The sequence below is a fragment of the Peromyscus eremicus genome, chromosome 8b, assembly GCF_949786415.1.
Source record: "Peromyscus eremicus chromosome 8b, PerEre_H2_v1, whole genome shotgun sequence".
NCBI classification, from domain to species: domain Eukaryota; kingdom Metazoa; phylum Chordata; class Mammalia; order Rodentia; family Cricetidae; genus Peromyscus; species Peromyscus eremicus.
The window spans coordinates 38,087,260-38,108,127 of record NC_081424.1 but is presented as its reverse complement, the minus strand read 5'-3'; the positions used below and the strand labels follow the sequence as shown (position 1 = coordinate 38,108,127).

General features: G+C 44.1%; 1 protein-coding gene across 1 annotated transcript; it reads right to left on the bottom strand.

Annotated features, from left to right (window-relative positions):
* Positions 1-4,674: 4,674 nt before the first annotated feature.
* Positions 4,675-17,255, bottom strand: Abracl (ABRA C-terminal like). The gene is made up of 3 exons (XM_059272711.1): positions 17,058-17,255; positions 11,466-11,532; positions 4,675-5,233 (listed from the first exon to the last, which is right to left on the bottom strand). The coding sequence occupies exons 2-3, from the start codon at positions 11,524-11,526 to the stop codon at positions 5,049-5,051; spliced, it is 246 nt and encodes an 81-aa protein (XP_059128694.1). The 5' UTR covers positions 11,527-11,532; positions 17,058-17,255; the 3' UTR covers positions 4,675-5,048.
* Between the last annotated feature and the right edge of the window lie 3,613 nt (positions 17,256-20,868).

Here is a 20,868-nt window from a genome sequence, read left to right as displayed (position 1 = left end):
AATCACCATGACTAAAAAGCAAGTAGAAGACCAAAGGGTTTATTTGGCTTATACTTCCATATCACTGTTCATCATCAAAGGAAGTCAGGACAGGAACTCAAACAGGGCAGGAACCTGGAGGCAGGAGCTGATGATGCAGAGACCATGGAGGAGTGCTGCTTACCGGCTTGCTCCCCATGGCTTGCTCGCCCTGCTTTCTTATAGAACCTAGGCCCACCAACGCATAGATGGCCCTATCCGCAATGGCCTGAACCCTCCCCACCTCATCAATCACTAATTAAGAAAATGCCTTACAGCCAGAGACATTTTCTTAATTGAGGTTCCTTCCTTCCAGATAACTCTAGACATAAAACTAGCCAGTACACTTGCCCAGATTCAAAAAGAAGCTATGTTAGAACAGCTCCGAGAAGTAATTTTTTACTATTGAGCAAACCTTCAGACCCAGATGTGGGCTTCCCCACCCAAGAATGTGCTATTGCCCACAAAATCGCTCCTAACCTGTAGGCTGAGCAGCCGTGAGGAGCCACAGTGCAGTGAAAGGACACTTCAAGGGATCCAGGAAACTGTGTGGATCCAGCGTTTTCTACAGACTGAAGAAATACATGCCTTTTATGCATAACACACTTCTGTCTTTAAAACAGAAATTCTGCCTTTGTGACTAATAAGATGTAAACTTCATTTGGAATCTCTGCTGAAGCTAGGTGTTGAAGTTTTATATTCTATATATTTATAGTGTCTTAATCATAGGTACAGAAAATATAGCAGACATTTGGGAGCATTTTTTTTTTTTTTTTTTTTTTTTTTTTTTTTACTTAAAAGGCATGACCATATCCTCTAAATTAGAAGTTACTGTCACAACTCAGACTCTATAAGGAAAGGCTTGTTGGAATGCAGTCTCTCTGCCTGCCAAATCTACAGGCTTTTAAACTATCTCGACACTCAGACCCTGTGCAGACACTCTAGCCCTCTAGTAACTCTAGCTGCACTCTGTGTTATGCCTACCCCGCCGCCACTCTGCACTACACGCCTATGTCACCACATCTACGGTCATAACTATTAGAACGGGGGTAGCCAGCTGGCCCAATCAGTCTTTGGCTGGCCCTGACCCACGAGGCGGCTTGGCACAGAAAAGTGTCAGCTATGGACACACTGGGCCTCTTGGGCTTCCGTTCAGCATCTGTTTTGGTTTGGCATTAATTAACAGATGATAATAGCGCACGTTTATAGGGTACACTGTGATATTTTAATACGTGCTCTGTGTAATTATTAAATCAAGATGATTAGGACTTTAACCACTTCTCATTTCTTGGTGAGTGAGAACATTTTTTTAAAAATCCTCTCTTCTCGTTATTCTCAAGTACTTAATATGATACAGGTCCATCGGAGTTACCCACCTTCTAGCAGAAACACTAGAAATGACCTTTACCATCTAATGGCAACATTGTATCTGTTGGCCAGTCCTTCTCTCAGGCATTTGAACTCAGATGTAGAGACGTATACTTTGTGAGACAGCCCTCCACAAGGAATAACAGACCAGGAAATCAAGACAAAGCAGAAACTGGGTTAGAAAAAGATGAGACAGGGGAAAACTAAGAGAAAGTCTGGATCTATGAAAATAGCGGGGTGGTGTCAACATGGCGGCCCCAGGGCAGTGAACGCAGACTCACACACCTGTGGAAGAGCTTGGGCCACATCTAGACCTACAGATCAAATTTCCGGGGTTTTCAGGTGTTGAAAAGCTACAAAATGGTGGGTGGGTGGGTGGGTGGAAGAAAAGCTACAAGTCATTCAGATCCCCACTGGAAGAAAGTCCTCATCTCAAGCTGGCTCCCTTAGGAATTTCATGACGTCTACTGTATTCCCAAATGTCCCGTGTCCACCCTAAGAGTTAGCCATTTTCCATAGCTAAGTGGATCTTTTTTTTTCTTTCTTTTTTTTTTTTTTTTTTTTTTTTTTTTTTTTTTTTTCCAAGACAGGGTTTCTCTGTGTAGCTTTGCGCCTTTCCTGGAACTCACTCTGTAGCCCAGGCTGGCCTCAAATTCACAGAGATCCGCCTGCCTCTGCCTCCCAAGTGCTGGGATTAAAGGCATGCACCACCACTGCCCAGCTTGCTAAATGGATTTCTATTCCATCTAAATAAAAGTATCCAAACCAAACCAAACCAAACAAACAAACAAACAAAGTAATTCAAAGGGGAGGTATAAATAAAATACTTTTTAAAGGGAATTTTGTTAAGGTTGCCAGAGATGAAGACTCTATGAGGTTTTCACACTGAGTCTTCTTCCAGAAAAGCAGATTTCTTTCTGATTTCTCACCATCAAAGCCTCCTGAGGAGATAGTTTTCTTTGAAGAATTATTTATAACCTTTTTTTTTTTTTAAGGAAGAGGAAACCCCAAGACTGTTTGCCTATCTATAAATTAAAGATGGCACATTTCTCTTAGCTTTTTCTAGACACAGAGGACTATGATGAACACAATAACTCAGGCCACACAGGGAATCCGGCTTGTTCCTGTGCCATCATACGCTCTGATAATTCATCTGTCAGCTCTGGGACTTTCACCTCTGTATTGTCTGGAGTCATGGGCATAGCCCAGACATCAGGGAAACCTGGATGTTAGCAGTTCAAATAAATCCCTCAAATCAACTTTTTTTTTTAGCTTATTGTTAAATTATGACTCCAGAACACCAAGGTGTGGTGGGATCTTCTATGATGGGATCAAAAAGAAATTTGCATATGCAAAAGTCACATGCGTCCTTTGTCACTATTCGCTTAACAGCCATTCACCACAATGACAACAAGCTATGATTAGATTGCCATATAATTTCAATACATGAGGAGAGGCTATCGTAGAACTCGGAGAAGGTTACTGGATAATTAGTAGTGCTTACCAAGTCGTTTCCTGCAGTTCTTTATGATCCATTGTTAAGACCTAAACCTAGAACTGTTATATCCTAAGAATTCAAAATAATGTTCCAGGCTTCCTTTGCAGTGAAAATCTTGAGACTGACTCTTCCTCCAAGTTCCTTGACTCCTGTGCCTTTCTGTGGAATGATGCCACCACACCTAAAATCTTTCGGTGTTGGTTAGTTTTGCCAACTTAACAGAAACTAGAGTCACCTGAGAAGAGGGGCCTCCATCTGATGAATTACACCATCAGATTGACCAGGTGGACCGTAGGCTTATCTGTGGGGCATTTTCTTGATCAGCGATTGATGTGGGAAGGCCCAGTCCACCATGGGTGGTACCACCCTGGGCAGGTGCTCCTGGGCTGTGTAGCAAAGCAAGTTGAGCATATTACTAAGACAATGAACTGAAACCCAGTTTGTGGCCAAGAGAGAGAAATTTCACTGTAAATTTGACTAAAAATAAATGCAATAAATAACTAATGAATGATCCAAATAAGATCCGTATATAAAGTTGTTACAAAAGAAATGACCACCTGGACCCTAAAGGGAAATATAGAAAACTGCATTGTGGGTGTCCGTGTGGAATAGAATGCTAGTCAGTCAACTTGCTTTGTTTGTTTGTTTGTTTGTTTGGTTGGTTGGTTGGTTTTTTTGAGACAGTTTCTCTGTGTAGTTTTGGTGCCTGTCCTGGAACTCGCTCTGTAGACCAGGCTGGCCTCAAATTCACAGGGATCCGCCTGCCTCTGCCTCCCGAGTGCTGGGATTAAAGGCGCGCACCACCATCACCTGGCCAGCCAACTTTCTTAAAACAGCAGCCATGACAAGTCTGAGTTGCAATCCTGTCACAGCAGGAAACCACTTTAGAGTTGTATTTTTCTTAAAAACATGCTTAGAAGACATCTCTCCTTTGCCTTCTGCTAATCACTCCTCCCATCGGAGTTTTGGGTAATTCTTCTTTGCTGGTCCACCTCCTTCTTCACCCATCATGAACTTAACCACCCGGACCAGGGCACCTACTGACACCATCACGTCACAAAAACATCACATTCACCATGAGAAACCTGTGTTCCAACTTGTGTATTCATTGGAGACAGTCTCCTTACATACCCCAGTCTGGCCTCAAGTTTCCAATCTCCTAGCTCAACTCTTGAGTTGTTGAGCTTTACAGGCGTATGCCACCATGCCTGGTTTCTGGTTGATTCCTGTCTCTCTGGCTTCTGAGTTTCCAAGGAGACTGTCTATTCTGAATCACCTCCTCCTAACATGTCCTTCCTGGCCAAGCTCATGGCTTCCCTTTCGCTAGATCCTGCTTTGCTAGTCCACACCCCGGCCTTTGCTATAGCCATCAACCTTCTACATCCCATCTTCCTCCCACTAAAGAACCAGTTCCTATCGCTTCTCAATGCACACCCTGCCTCCTCTGTGATGTGCACTCTGGACACTGTGGCCTTCACTGATTTTACCCTGCTTGATGGTCTCCATCGTCTTCAGCTGTGGACCGTGGCTGCAGCACGCAATCACAGACGGCCTCCTATTGTTTGAATCTAACCGCAATGTTAAAAAATGTTATTTTTTTTGCCATGTCCCCTAACTCAGGGCTAAGTTTACATCTACATCAAACAATAATTATTTGATTAATTTCATGGTTTTTAAATTTTTTTTCTAAATTAAGTTCATTTTTGCTACAGTGACCTAAGATTGATACAAAAACTTCAATTGTAAGAGGCACATTCATACTTAAATGACAAAACACAGCCATCAGGCAATTTAAAGGCAGTTACATGTTTTTATTACATAAACATAACATTCTTCATGGCAACTGATCTTCAGTTTGCTTCTTGCTTTGACAGAATGTCAAGTGCCTGTAGAAATTCTCTAAGGATTGTTTAAGAAAACAAAAACTCCCCTCACACCTCCAAAAATGTTTCATTGCCTACATTTCCCAATCACATTCTTAAGAAAAAAATAATAGGTTTTGTTTACTTTACAGAGTAATGTTTTCTTTCAAGGTATAAAAACAGGACTTCTCAATGAGTCCCCTTTGTTTACAAAGTCCTATAAAAATACATAAGGAAGCTTATGTTTGTCTCTTGACTCGATCATTCCAGTTTACCAGAGATACCGAGATATGCGAACCGCGTCAATCCTGCAGCAGCACAATGTCAACGTCGTCGTGAACACCCTGCAGGAGCAGTTCCCCTGTGTATGTGACGATCTTCCTTCGTTTTGCAGCTTTCAGAGTTCCCACCAATGCTTCGAAGAGGTTGGCACATCTGTCGTCCCGGAAGAGGACCCCAAACTTCACGCTTAACTTCCCATCAGCATCTAATTGCGGAAACACAGGATGAGTAAATACGTCTCGCCCCCATGGACAGCAACCTTGGAACATCTTGGGGAAACCTCTCACGGGGGGGGGGGGGGGGGGGGGGGGGGGGGGGGGGGGATGACCACGATTAAAACAACACTACGCCTCTTCCTACACTCAAGGAGCAGAATAAACATGGTACACTTTGCAGACAGAGACCGAAAGGGACAGAAAGCAGCCTTTATGAGAGGTGAATGTGGTCAGTCATGGTGATACACACCTTTAATCTCAGCACTCAAGAGGCAGAAGCAGGCAGAAGTCTGTGAGTTCAAAGCCAGGCTGGTCTACACAGTAAGTTTCAAGCCAGCCAGGGCTACATTGTGAGACCCTGTCTCAAAGTTAAAAATATAAAAATAAAAATAAAAAATAAATGTGCTATGGGGTAGGAAGGCTGTAGATAAATTTTTCTCAGTTTTGATATTCAAAATTATTTTTGGGGACTAGAGAGGTGGTTCAGCAGTGAACAACACTGGCTGTTCTTCCGAGGGCCCAGGGTTCATTTCCCAGCACCCGCATGGCAACTCCTAACTATATGTAACTCCAGTTCCAGGGGATCCGATGCCCTCTCCTGACCTCCACGGGCACCAGGCTCGCATGTGGTGCACAGACATACGTGCGGGCAGAACACCCACACAAATTTACAAATTTTATTTTAAAATAAAATTAAAAAAATAGATCCTTTTGAAAAACAAATAAAAATAAAATTACGTTAGCTGCCAGATTAATATAGACAGTAAGTGGAAGGGAAAGAGCATGTTCAGTGGTCATGATTCACAGAAGAATATGCCCTGTTTTAATATGTTCTGGGGCTGAGCATCCAGGGAGTGCCCGGTCTTCTATGACTTCACTTCATGTTTCGATCTAGTCCTAATGAACTGTCTGTCCTTGCCCAAGGTGCCATGAGAGATCTGGCTTTTGTAACTGGACCCATGTTGAGTTATCAGCCCAGCATCCCAGACCCTCTTCTCTACCTAAATACCTTTATTCAAGAACAGAGTCAACTGTAACTAACCTTCCCTGAGACCTCCTTCACAATTCTCAATTGCATTGGTTATCTCTTCTTACTAAACTGAGTGTGTGTCTATCAAAGCATACACCATCAACTTTAGTAACAATAGCACTGGAGAGAAAGAGGCAGGTGAATCTCTGTGAGTTCAAGGACAGCCTGGACTTCAGTATTAGTTCCAGGACAGCCAAGGCTGTTACACAGAGAAACCCTGTCTCAGAAAAACAAAAACAACAACAAAAAGATATATTCTATTTTAGAGACTTTAAAATGCAAAGTGTCTGAATTAATGAAACATTATTATTCTATTAAAAAGGAAACCAAGACACAGAAACATGTGATAGAGTGCACAAGATCACTCAGCAAGTATGAGAGGAACAGCAGTCATTCCCAGTGTCTGGCAGGAGTCCATACTCCGGTTTGACCTTCTTTTAAAAAACTTTTAGACGCGCCGGGCGGTGGTGGCGCACGCCTTTAATCCCAGCACTCGGGAGGCAGAGGCAGGCGGATCTCTGTGAGTTCGAGGCCAGCCTGGTCTCCAAAGCGAGTTCCAGGAAAGGCGCAAAGCTACACAGAGAAACCCTGTCTCGAAAACCCCCCCCCCAAAAAAAAAGAAACAACTTTTAGACAAGGTCTCAGTGGTCCAGGGTGGCCTTGACCTATCAAGAGCTGGGATCATGGGCAAGTATCATCACAACTAGCTAAGCCCATGCTCTTAACCTCTTCGAAGTGCACTTCCAGTCTGCCCATCTCCAGATGCCCAAAGAACACCTTCAGGACTCAAATAGAATTTTTTTTCAATTCTATATCCTCTATACTTGAGCCCCAAGATGATATTCACGAATCCTTGTTGGATGAAAGAATTTCGATCTCCACGTAATCATATTCCCCACTTCATCTTTTCTAACTGGATGAAAAAGGAGACTTTAAAGATTCGGACTTTCAAAGAGACAGATAAGATTTCCTTCATCAATTTCTAGTAGGAGCTCATACATCATAAGCAGATTAGTCAAAAATCACTCCAGGCTCAACTGAAAAAAGCCATAACATGTCAGAAGATGACAGAGTGCCACATACACTCCCCAACTCAACCAGTCACCTTCTGCCAATGATGAAGTCAAGGTGTTCTGGTAAGGCTGTGAATTTTAAAGTACTTTCATGCATATGCATACTATGATAATGAGCTTGTCTTCTGATTTGTAAAGCTGCTCATTTTGAAGTGGAACTTCAGATCTCGCCCCAGGAGAACACAGACACTCTTTTCAGGAGTGCAAAGGTTGGAATTTTAAAGCTAGCCGAACCTGACCATGAACACCAGGTTGACATGAACAGGAACAACCTACAAAGTCTTGGAAATATGCTCTTAACATCCAAACATACTAATTCCAAGTAATGTGATCCTACTGGAGCTGGAGCGACCCAGGAGATGTAGGAGAGGAACACAAGGAGGGTGGTACTGGTGGAAATGAGACCTCCCCAGACTTGCATCAAGTGGGTGTAGTGAAGGGGTAAGAGCATCGTGGAGTTAGGAAAGACTCGTTTGACTGGAGACCTAAATGTTAATAAGTTTCACTCTCCAGTGTCTTCTCAGTGTTCTACCCAAACATAATTCATTCCCATTCCAAGTTCACCTCACGTGTTCCCTCCTCAAGAAACCTGCCTAAACGTCTACATGTCCAAGTCCCACCTCTTCAAGGCTTAACCAAGTAAGTGCTGCCACTCTATAAATGATCTCTTGCACTGGAACCATACTGAAGTCAATGCCAGCACTTCATAGTCTAGCAAGCCATTTTTTTTCCTTGATAATTTCCTCATCAATTTTTAGTATTTTCTTTTCTTTCTTTCCTTTTTATGGTTTTTCGAGACAGGGTTTTCTCTGTGTAGCTTTGGTGCCTTTCCTAGGACTCATTCTGTAGCCCAGGCTGGCCTTGAACTCACAGAGATCCACCTGGCCCTGCCTCCCGCATGCTGGGATTAAAGGTGTGCGCCACTAACACCCGGCAACTATATTCATCAATTAAGTGATAAGATGCTTGAAGAAAAGGAACATGCCTATGTCACTTGTACATATACAGGGCTTGGTACATTTGGGAGAGCAGTATCAGCCAGGGACAAGATGATGAACACATGTGGCTATGACCTCCACAACACTGCCACACGTCTCTACTTGACATCTCAGTTACGGTGTCAAAATAAAAGGACTAGAGTAGACTCAAGGAGGAGGAAGCTGTGTGGTTGATACAGTGTGCACCCCGATAAACTTATCTGGGGGTCAGAGAACAGAACAGCCACTACATTAAACACAGGTTTAGGCAGGGGTAGCATACGCCTTTAATCCTAGCATTCAGGAGGCAGAGATCCATCTGGATCTCTGTGAGTTCAAAGCCACCCTGGAAACAGCCAGGCATGGTGACACACGCCTTTAATCCCAGGAAGTGATGGCAGAAAGCAGAAAGGTATATAAGGTGTGAGGACCAGGAACTAGAGCCTTTAAGCTTTTAGCTTTTAGCAGCAGTTCAGCTGAGATCCATTCGGATGAAGACACAGAGGCTTCCAGTCTGAGGAAACAGGATGGGCTGAGAAGTTGGCCAGGTGAGGTTGGCTGTGGCTTGTGCTGCTTTTCTGATCTTCCAGCGTTCACCCTAATACCTGGTTTATTTTTATTAATAAGACTTTTCAAGATTTGTGCTACAAAGCTGGGACTGGCTCAGTGGTGGAGCACCTGCTCAGCACGTCTGAGAGCGTGAATTCTATACCAGGACTGCCAGAGGGAGCAGGGAGAATAAAGCCACCCAAAGGTAACCCACGTTCTAATCTGTAGAACCCGTGAATACCTTCCCTTACAAGGCAGAAGGAATTTTTCAAATGCGATTAAATAAGGGCTCGAAAATGGGGCATTGTTCTGGATTATCTGGATCCAATTCATGGAATCTTAAGAGTTCTTAAGAATGGAAGAGGGAGGCAGCCTCATGAGGTGTGAGGCCACCCAACTCCCCACACTGTTGCTGGTTTTGAAGGCAGAGAAAGGGAGCCATGAGCCAAGGAGTGCAAGCAGCTCCCGAAGCTAGTGAAAGGTAAAGGAACTACATACAGTCTCCTCAAAACCCTCCAGAAAGGACTGAAGCCAGCCAGCACCTGGATCTGAGCCTGGAAAGACACTCATCAGATGCCTGAACTACACGAAACAGGAAATGCGTCCTGCTGTTAAACGTCTCGATTTACCATTGCTAAGTCTGTGGTAACTGGCTACAGCAGGAATAGAAAGCAAGCTCAGGGGGCTGGGGAGAGAGCTGTGCCAGCATGGGGGCTTGCATTCAAGGACCAGGACCCACAAGAAATGGGGGATGCACACCGAGGAGGTAAAGACATAGGGATTCTGGGGCTCACTGGCCAGCCAGCTTAGTCTATTTGGTGAGCCCCACGTCCCAATGAGAGACGTCGTCGTCTCAAAAAAACAACTCAAGAGGAGTCCCAAGGAATGACACCTGAGATTAACCTTTGACCTCTACTTGCCTGTGCACAGCCATGCACATACACACAGAGGGGGAAGACAACTAATACAGGAGACAGTAGGAATTAATAGCTCAATGGAATCCGTTTAAAGTGCGCCTATCCTCCTATACTAAAGGATCTGTAACTCACAAGCAAACAGTTCTAAGAAGAAAGCAAGCTATAATGACATAGCTTTTCTTTCCTTTTCTTCTTTCCTTTTGAGACAGGGTTTCATTGTACAGGCCAAGGTGGCCTTCAACTTGTGATCCTCCTGCCTCTGCCTCCCACGTGCTGAAAGTACAAGGGTGCAATGTTTGTTTATGAGATGCTCTGAAACATCAGTTTTCATTCATATAATAATTTTACAACTTTGAATTCCACTATTCTAGTTGATGCTGAATATGTCCATTATTCCATATACTCTCCAGTCCTTGTACATCTCAGATGCTACAAGTACAACCATTTCAGTACAAGTTAAGAGAAAGACACCAATACACCAATTTCACATTGTTGCTATCCTTACTATAGCTGCTTGGCTACTGAAGACAAAGACACCAAAAAAAAAAAAAAAGATCTAAAAGTTGGTTTATTTTACTATGATGTCTGGAATTGTACAAATCCCAAGAACTCGCCTGGCAGTGGTGGCGCACGCCTTTAATCCCAGCACTCAGGAGGCAGAGCCAGGCGGATCTCTGTAAGTTCAAGGCCAGCCTACAGGTCTACAGAGGAGATCCAGGAGAGGCACCAAAACTACAACAGAGAAACCCTGCCTCGGAAACAACAACAACAACAACAAAAAAAAAAAAAAAAAAAAACTCAGAGAAAATAAAGACAATTGTGATGGCTATTCTTGGTTGTCAACTTGACGACACCTAGAATTGACTAAAATAAAACTTCAGGGGCTGGGTACACCTGTGAGCGACTTTTTTCTTATTTAAATCATTTGAAGTGGGAAGACCCACTTTTAACCCAGATCTTTTGAGGTGGGAAGAGCCACCTTTAATCTGGACCACACCTTCTGGTGGCAGCCCATACCAATATAAAGGGCATGGAAGAAGGAAGCTTGCTCTCTTCGTCTGCTTTCACTCACTGGCAAGTCTGTTCCTTCCCTGACAGTAGAGCCTACTTCTTCGGGATTCTGAAGACCACCTGAAACATCCATCCTCATGGACTAAACAACTACTGGGTTCTTGGATCTTCCATTAGTAGACAGCCATTGTTGGACTAGCTGGACCACAATCTGAAGGCATTCTAATAGATTTTTCTATACAAGCATAGATTAGTTCTGTAAGTTCTGTTCCTCTAGAGGGGCCTGACTAATACAACAATTTAGTGTAATTTCAGTCTAAATCTCTGGTCACTTACAAATTTATAAAAAAATAAAATAAAGCAGAAAACAAGAATTTTAACAGCAAAAAAAAAAAAAAATTCAACCTAACTCAAATGCTAGACTTTAATACAAACAAAAGAAGCTCAGTGATTTTTCAATTCAAAAAGTAATAAAGCATCTCCACTATTCTCTGCCTCAGAAACCCGACACCCCAACAGCCCTGTGTCCCAAACACCCCTTGAAGACTAAGAGCATTAGCACCTCAGGGTGTGGGCAGAGTGTGTCGCTGTGTCCTAAGTCCTTCGAGGCTTCTCCAGAATGCCTTGGGGTATACTGAAGACACACCCCGCATTAGAATACTTACTTTTAGAGCCCAGACGCTGAATTTCCTCCACTAGGAGGTTAACCTCATGATCCACATTCATTGCTGGCTGAAAGAGAAAGGAAGTTTACATTACAGCCATTTTTTTTTCTTTTTTTTTCTCCCCTGAGACAGGGTTTCTCTGTGTAGCTTTGGAGCCTGTCCTGGAACTCGCTCTGTAGCCCAGGCTGGCCTCAAACTCACAGAGATCCTCTTGGTTCTGCCTCCCTAGTGCTGGAATTAAAGGCGTGCACCACCACCGGCCGGCCGTTACGGCCATTTCTATACTCCATCAGGCACCCAACAATCCAAGGGCCCTTTCTCTTCTTCATGTAGCATCTGTCACTATTATTGACCACGCCTCTTTTCTACTTGTATGAAGTATAGGGCACTAAAGTAGCTCTGCTTTACCTCTACCTATAGAACTTCCCTCTCTGTTGACTCATTCCCGTGACTACAAGCTACTAGGGAGAAATGGCCTCTCTCCTCACAACAGTATTACTCCTTGCACATCTTGTCACAGAGTGCTGCTAAGTACCCAGACAGCAAAAGGTCACAGGATCCATGTCAAGGCAGAGAAAGGCCCCCAATGAATAGCAACGTGGCATGCACTCTCTGGGTGCTGGGTGCAAGGCATTATTGGCAGGCCCCTCCTTGGAGAGGACCGGGAAGGTGGACCAAGTGGACCCATGGGAAGGAGCACGCTATACAAAGGGAGCACACTATACATAGGTAAACGTAAGTGGAAAATTATGGTGACAAAGGAAAAAAACACAAGACACAGCTGAGGCAGGTCCCAAACTAGGAGATGGAGTGTGGAGACCCACAGAGGTTTCCTAGTGAGTTCTGAGCTTGCTTTACCCAGCAGGGCTGCAGAGAGGAATGATTTGACCATGGGCATGGTTACCAGGTGTTTGGAAAGGTCTGCACTTGGCTGTGTGGTATAATTTGATCTAGCAACGGAGAGGTCTTTTGCCCAGCCCCTTGGCATTGTTATAAAAAGCCCCCCCCCTTTAATTTTTTTTTTTTTTTCAAAAAGCCCTTTTGAAGAGACAGAAGAAGCTGGTGAATTTTGATCCAGGTCCTCCCGAAGCTATCCTGTGTTTCTGCCTGTCTCCTCTCTCTTTCTATTTAAAAGTTTCTTGTTTAGTTTTTTGTTTTGTTTTGTTTTTTCGAGACAGGGTTTATCTGTGTAGTTTTAGTGCCTGTCCTGGATCTCACTCTGTAGACCAGGCTGGCCTTGAACTCACAGAGATCCGCCTGGCTCTGCCTCCCGAGTGCTGGGATTAAAGGCGTGCACCACCATTGCCCAGTTAAAAGTTTCTTATTCCTCTCTCCTCTTCATAGGAACCCTTTAAAGGGTGGGAGATGGCCTCCCACAACGGAGATGCCAAGATAAACTACATGTTCCCTGCTCTTCAAGAGTCTGGGGTCTAGAGGTGATATAGACCCATCCCAAGACCACATGAACACCTTCAGGTCAGCGCAGTGATAACTTCCGGTTCACATAGAGGAACATCACACCTTTCTTTGGATTCTGCCCATGAAAATTGCCTGCATTGCACTGCGTGTACTGAAGACCATTCATTTCCCATCACGAAGAGTCCATGTTAATGAGAGCTGAGCCTGTTAAGTCATGCTAAGTCCTGCTGTGGCTTGCTAAGTCTTCCACAGGCTGGATTCTGGCCTCTGTTCCAGCCTCCTCCACTGTCCACTTGAGCGCTAAGCTGCAGCTCCGGGAGTCTTTCTATTCCTCAAATACCCCTGGCAAGGCTGCCAACCTCCTCTGTCTTCTTACTTCTGCTCAGGCTATTCCCTTTCCTAGGCTCATGAATCAGTCCCAGCTTGAACAGAACATCCACCAGAAAGCATTCCCTCATCTGAGGAGGGCGCCCCTACTGGGTGTTCCGCAGCGCTGCATGCCTCTTTTCTTTCACTCCGTTGGAAAGACTGGTTTCTGAGATTTCCTCGCTAGAAGGTAAATTACTCTCCACAGGGATCTGACTTAAATATTCCTTGTTACCATGCCTGGCACCAAGAGGAGAGGTTAAACAAGCCCTGTTTCATGAACTAACAAGAACAAGCAAAGGATGCTGGGATAGAACTCCACGTGCGGAGACCAGCAAATGTGAGCGACTGGGCAGGAGGGGTGTCGATTCAATCTGCTTTCACAAGAGAAGTTCTCCAGGCTGAGTAACGAGCTAAAAGGTGGAGCTGTGTTACTGTTTTCATTAAGGTGAAGGCTTCAAAGAAACAACTTCATCCAGATGGATTATTACTAATCCCTGGGAGCTTCTAAAATAAGAGTGTCATCTACAACTGGATACCACCTGCTTAAATGACACTGATTGGGGACACCAGATTTTCTTCCAGCTAATAATCAAATGTGCCACTACCATCTGCTGTTATTTGCATGAACACTGGAATGAAGGGGCTGATCGCAGTAAAATGCAAACTCTTCAATTAAATGCAACTCTCTAAAACTTACTATTAACAATTATATTGTCCACGCCTAGCGTAGTGGCACATGCCTTTAGTCCTAGCACTCGGGAGGCAGAGGCAGGTGGATCTCTGTGAGTTCAAGGCCAGCCTGGTCTACAAAGTGAGTTCCAGGACAGCCAGGGCTACACAGAGAGACTCTGTCTCCAAAAAAAAACCCAAAAAATAAAAAAATTTAAAAAAATGTATACTGTCCAACTGTATTGGGGACTTTAGTGTTGGTGAAAACATAATTATGTAATTCAAGGCACAGTTTAAAAGTGATGATACTAAGAAGCTAAAATATCCCCCAGAGGACATAGAATAATGGTGAAAGTGAACCTCTGTCAGTGGTGGTCAGTCGCTGTTTTGTGGGGCCAGTACTGTTTCCCCACTCTGGCACAAGCAGTCTAAGTGTTGTTTGGGGACAATACTTCTCCCATTACTCTAGAGCCACGTATGTGGACAGAGCATTATCCTCGGCTCCAGAAGTGACCCAGAGTCAGTGGGATTGATTAGAGGCATCAGGTTCCTCATCTGAGTTAATTAATATAATTCTTTTATTTTTTAAGCTTTAAAAAAAACCATTTATTTATTTGGGGGAGCACACATATGTGGAGGTCTGAGGACAAGTACTCTCATTCAAAACAGTCAAGTTCAACCCCAAGATCTTGCCAGACTATTATTAAGTAATTTCCACTTGCTCTAAGATGTGGGTTTACAACCCTGGTGTAAATGGTTACCCTATGGGAAGACCCAGCTAGGAAATCCAGCAGAAGGAAAATCTAGGCATAAAAATGACTCAGCCTGTCCCCGAGATCATGGATATTTTGGTTATATGAACCAATGGCATTTACCCTGTTTATAACGTGTGGCAGTTTGTATGAATGTCTATTACTTGCATGCTAAAGAATATCGATCCAAAAAGTTAGCTTAACTAACTGTCATTTAAGAACACACACACACACACACACACACACACACACACACACACGTGCATCTGTACACACACATTCACGATGCACCTGCATGCACAGGCATGCCTACACATGTAGGCAGGGGTGGGGGGAATGACACAAGACAAGATTTGGGAGTCATATAAAAATTCTCTACAAAACTGCCCTGTTTCAGGAAGTAAGGATTTGTGAGAATGAAAAGGAAAAAAAAAAAAAAAGAAAAAGAAAAAAGAGCCAACCTGGACTGAAGGGAGAATGATTATAGAGACTTCTGAGTCTGCTGCCTGTACATTTTTCTCTTCAGCATCATTCTGTCCCACTCTCTACTTCTGACACCAGGAAGATTTATATCTCATCTAACAATGAGAAACAAAGAGGAAGGCCCTCTGTCATGTGCCGTAGGCATAACCGCTTCCATTAAAATGGGCACTCATCCAGTTTTAAGGCAGGCAGGCAGAGGGCATTTCTTTATAATTAATGACACACCAGGCTCCTTATCTGAGTTCATTCATGTCATTCTTTTATTTATTTTTTTAATAGCTTTTTTGCATTTATTTATTTTTCGAGGGTGTGACTGTGGAGATGAGACACAACTTGTGAGTTTCCCATGTGGATCCCAGGGATCAAAATCTGGTCCTCAGGCTTCGCAGCAAGTGTCTTTATGCACTGATCCATTCATTCAGCTACCCTAATTCATGAAATTCTAAGAACCCTACAGAGCACTTATTACTTAACCCGTTTTATGGAGGATGAAACAATCTCACAATGGTTAATGCCACAAAGCGTGGTTCCTAACACATCCCTTTGCCACTTCTTCTTCTTTTGCTATTATGCAAATGAATCTAATGTAATAGTGTATTCTTATGTAATATCATATGCTGAGTACTTATTAAGGCAGATCGTTTACAAAGCAAGACAAGGCTCCTATGCATAGGGAAATAATAGGTTTACTACTGTTAACACACACACACACACACACACACACACACACACAACTTGGCATGTTTTAGTCATTTATTACGGGAGGGGACAAAGAAGAAAACCTTCACATTATACAATCTTTGGGAGACCCACGGCAGTCTAAAAGCGGGACAGAAACCTTCGACTGGAGCGAGCCAGATCAAGAACAATGAGAGGTCACAAGCAGAGCAAGCCTAGGAAAAAGAGCCTGTCTGTGAGAGGCCAGAAGAACGGCAGCGGCAGATGTTAGCCGGGACGCCTAACTGTCACAGTCTCTAATTAGGCTGTCTGAGTGGGGCTCACAAAGAGTAGGGCTGTGGCAAACGCTGGGAAGCTCCATCAATACACGTTTGGAAAGGTAGGTCGGGAGCGTCCTCTGGTTATGTTTTAAAACTCCAAAGGCAATAGGTCAAGGAAATAAAGCCTACTGGAGCCGCCTCCCCTGGGAACCGGCAGCCAACTTCACAGTCTCTTGGCGTTCTTCCAGTCTCACTTCTATCGCTAACAGCTGGCGTGGGTCAAAGGCTGACCCGGGTGCCTTTCTCCCCATTCGCTAGATCGAGCACACTCCATATTTGGTCATCCCTCCTACAAGTTTGAGGTCTTGCTAAATAAGGGTCCCCAAATCCTGGGGCCTACGGGTACCCACTCGTTCACCCCTTAACTGGTGGCACAGGGCTGCGGAGCCCAGGACCCCAGGCAGGGCTTTGTCTCCGCCACTCACTCGCCCTTGGTTCCCCACGGCCAGAGCCCCCCCGAGGGCACTGCCCGGGGACCCCACGCGTCCCCTCACTCACCCGCCCTCCGCACTGCAGAGGGCACTGTCCTGATGCCACTTTACTCCTCCGGGATCCCCCCCTCGCCCAGCCCTTCCTCACCCAGCTCTGCAGAACCGCACCACAAACCGACGCCAAGTGCAAAACCCACCCTTCCCACACATTGCACCGCGGCAAACCTCGGTTCGGGCTGCAGCACCTTTCCCGGTCCGCCCCGCCCGGCAAAACGTCACGTGAGCCCAGTGCGGAAGTGTGCCGGCCGAGTGGGGTGCCCGCGAGTGGGGCACGGGGTGGGGGGGTGGGGGGGGCGCGTGCCCGCGGTCCCTCCGGCGACACCTCAGCACCTCGGGGTCCCTGCCCTCCACCCGGGGCTCGACCCCCAAGACGTCGGGTCCAGCCTTTCCTCCCGGGACTCGCTCACCTACCTCTCCGATCGCTTCCTTCTTCGCGGAAGAGCTGCTGCCGCGTGGGTCTGGACCGGGTTCTCTGGCTTCCGCGCCCCGGGGAGGAACAGGCTGAAGAAGGAAGTGGCCCCGGCGAAGAGAAAGGCTGCGGTGGAAGAGGGAGGGGAGAAGGAGAGGCGTGGGGGGCAAGTGAGACTAAGTGCTCTCTGGAAAGGGGCCGCCCACTCTCCCGGGACACGCCTAGGAGGAGGCAACCAGAGCGGATGCCGGAGCTGCAGGCAGGCTTCTAGGAAAGCGGACCCAAAGTGCCATTGCCTCTCTCCATCCTACGCAGTCAGGACCCGCATCTGACACTAGGCATTGATTTCCTGCCGGGATAGCTTACCCGACAAGAGAGAAAGCGCCCCACCGTGCTGATTCCTGAGGTCTCCTCGGAAAATCGTGACACACATGGGTTCTGTATGCCAGGAAACAAAACAAAAAACAACAAAAAGACAATACTGTCTGAATTGGACAAACCTGGTTCTTGATCTTGGGTCAGAGCAGATTTGTTTCTCTCCATTGTTTCCTGCATTTAACTTCATAATTCAAATTATTCAAATTCTCTTTATTTCCATCATATGTGTGTAATACACTTGCCCTACCCAGAGTTTTCAAAAAGAAAGAAAGAAAGAAAGAAAGAAAGAAAGAAAGAAAGAAAGAAAGAAAGAAAGAAAGAAAGAAAGTCAGTCAACCCAAATTATTTTTACAGTAGTTTCAATTGTAACTACGAGGGAAAGTTCTCTCCCCAACCCTAATTAATTGTCCAGGTCAATTTTTAGTTGCCTACGCCTTTGATCCCAGCACTCCACAGAGGCAGGCTGATCTCTGAGTCCAGCCTGATGGACAGAGTGAGTTTCAGGACAGCCAGAGCTATGTAGAGAGAATCTGTGTCAAAAAGCCAAGTCTTCGCCAACCCACACACGGGCTCTCGAAGAACAAGGATCTACCAGGTCTCATCAAGCAGTAAGATTAGCAGTTATCCGACAACCCTGGTGAAAGACTACCATCTTTAGGACCAACCACACTCTCTCCCTTGGAAATTTAAAGTGGTAACCGTGGAGAATGAGCCATCTGGGTTGAGGCCATCAGGTCCAGACAGAAGCCCAAAATGGATTTTCATTAAGCAAGAAACTTGATCAAGCTGGAAAGGATCATGGGGGGGGGGGGGGGGCGGGAGAGGGACTAGAAGTGGGGTGGAAAGGTTGGGAAGGTGCCGAGTCTGTGAGAAGCTGAGACTTTGATAGTATGAGAGTTTTTCATATCAGACTAAGATTAAGGTAACTCCAAGATTCCTCGGCCTGTTTTTGTCCTCTCAGATAGAAGCTGAAAATCTGTCATTTATGTCTTTCAAAGTATACATAATGTAATGCAAAAAAAAATATTGTTGGAGAAAAATGCCATTTTTATCAATTCCTCAAGCAAGGCCGCCTACACTGTAGAACCACTTCTGCTCTGATGAAGCAATTTCCCCATACTCTGTGAGCAAGGGAAAAAACGTAAAATAGATTATTTTAACTAAGTTAGTAAAAATTGTTCCTTTGATACTTAATTTACTCTCAGCCCGGCATGGTGGTGCACATGTGAGCCCAGACCTGGGCAGGTGGAATCAGGAGGATCAGGAATCCAAGGTCAATCTCAAATACAAAACAATGGAAAGCCAGTCTGGGCTATATGATATCTTACTCAATAATAATAATAATAATAATAATAATAATAATAATAAATAATAATAATTTACTCTTCTAAAAATATGGCATTTGTACATATGCTCCAGAGAGTCTACATAAGGAATAGTAAACTTCATATTAACCTACTGAATATAGGAATTGTAATTCAAAAAAGTACTTTGTGGTTTTCGTTTTGTTTTAGATAAGATCTCACCATGTAGGCCTGGCTGGCCTGGCATTTGCCATGTAGACCAGGCTAGCCTTGAATTCATAGAGATCCATCTGCTTCTGCCTTCAGAGTGCTGGGGTTCAAGAAGTATGCCACTATCCCCAGCTTAAAAGAGAAGTCCGATGAAAGAAATCATGAAAAAAAGTATTTTTTACATTCAAATCATACTTTCAGTTTTCATTCAAACTTTTGTTGTTTTCTTATAGAAATATTGTCATGTACAATGTAAACAACAGGGAACTTCAACCTGAAAGACAAATAATGAAGCTTTAGCAAATAATTCAGAAGTGTTTATTAATTATCAAGGACAGCTGGCAATAGTGTGCCAATCTGGAAAGTTACAAAGTGATACGATGTTGACTTAAAAAAAAAAGTACAGTAATAATGTTCATATAAAGTACTAAGAAAGCTTTATTTATTTACTTAATTGCAGAGTACAGACTATCCAATAGAAATAGAATTGTGATCTATATATGTAATATTTTTATTATATTTATGTATATAAATTTATATTTTTCTATAGCCAAACTGAAAAACAAACATGTAAACTCAACTTTAATAATTGGCTTATTTAACTCAGTCTATGCAAACTACTGTCCATTTGGCCTGTAATGCATAGCTTCATAGATTTTTTTTTTTTAGTGTGTAAAATAATGGGTTTAATTTTGCCACTTTCGTATGTGTGTATTATTGTACTTCGCTCATAATTACCACTACTCTCTTCTTCTATTGGTCCCTTTACACTTCCCAAATAGTTCTTATATTGCATATGCACACACACTTACAGAAGACTCCACAAGTGAAAGAAAACTGTGGCATTTGTCTTTCTGTCACCCATTATCCTCTCTCATTCTTTTCCATCTGCCTTTAGACTGCTACTTCTCCTAACACAGTCCTCTTCTCCTTCCATGTTGCCCTGGCTAGTTTTACATCAACTTGGTACAAGCTAGAGTCATCTGAGAGGAGGGAACCTCAATTAAGAAAAAAAACATTTCCATTAGATCCGGCTGTAGGCAAACCTGCAGGGCATTTTCTTAACTAGCAATTGATTGGGGGAGGGCCCAGCTCATTGTGGGTGGTGCCATTCCTGGGTAGGTGGTCCTGGGTTCTACAAGAAAGCAGGGTGAGCAAGCCATGAGGGGTCAGTAAGCAGCACCCCTCCATTGCCTCTGCATCAGTCCTGTACCCAGGTTCCTGCCCTGCTTGAATTCCTCCTATCTTGATTTCCTGTGAAGGAGAACTGTGATGTGGAAATGTAAGCAGAATAAATCCTTTTCTCCCCAACTTGCTTTTGGGTTATTGTGTTTCACTGCAGCAGTACAAACCTGTAGCTAAGACACATGCCATGTATGTTTTTTTTCTAGATTTCTGCATATGAGAAAAGGTATGATCATTTTCTTTCAGAGTCTGCCTTATTTTGCTAAACATGATGGCTCCAGCCCAGGCTATGTCTCTGCAGATAATGTGATTGCATTCTTCATTACAGACCCCAGTCTGTTCCATATTTCCTTTATCCATTCATCTGTTGAGGGCCATCTAAACTGACTCTAAAGCTTGGCTGTTGTCAATGGGGTGCCGTAAATGTGAATGGGCGAATGTCTCTGTGGAATGATAACTTCGATTCCTTTAGGTAGATCCTCAGGAGTGGTATTGCTGGTTCATACTATAGTTCTGTTTTTAGCTTTTTGAATAGCCACCACACTACACTTACACAATGGCTGCATTAATTCACATTCTCACCAGTAGTGTATGAGCCTTCCTCCCTCCCCAAGTCTTCCCCAGCCTTTGCAGTCAGAGATTTCCTTCCAGATAACCTCTTGAACTAAGAAAAAAGCTCCATGTAGTTTTGGTTTGCATTTCCCTGTAGGGAAAGACTTGGAGTCTTTTTTTTTTT

Coding starts and splice junctions, on each gene's coding strand:
- Abracl (XM_059272711.1), bottom strand. CDS start 11,526: ATGAATGTGGATCATGAGGTTAACCTCCTAGTGGAGGAAATTCAGCGT. Junction 5,234..11,465: donor TCAGCGTCTGGGCTCTAAAA/GTAAGTATTCTA, acceptor TTCCGCAATTAG/ATGCTGATGGGAAGTTAAGC.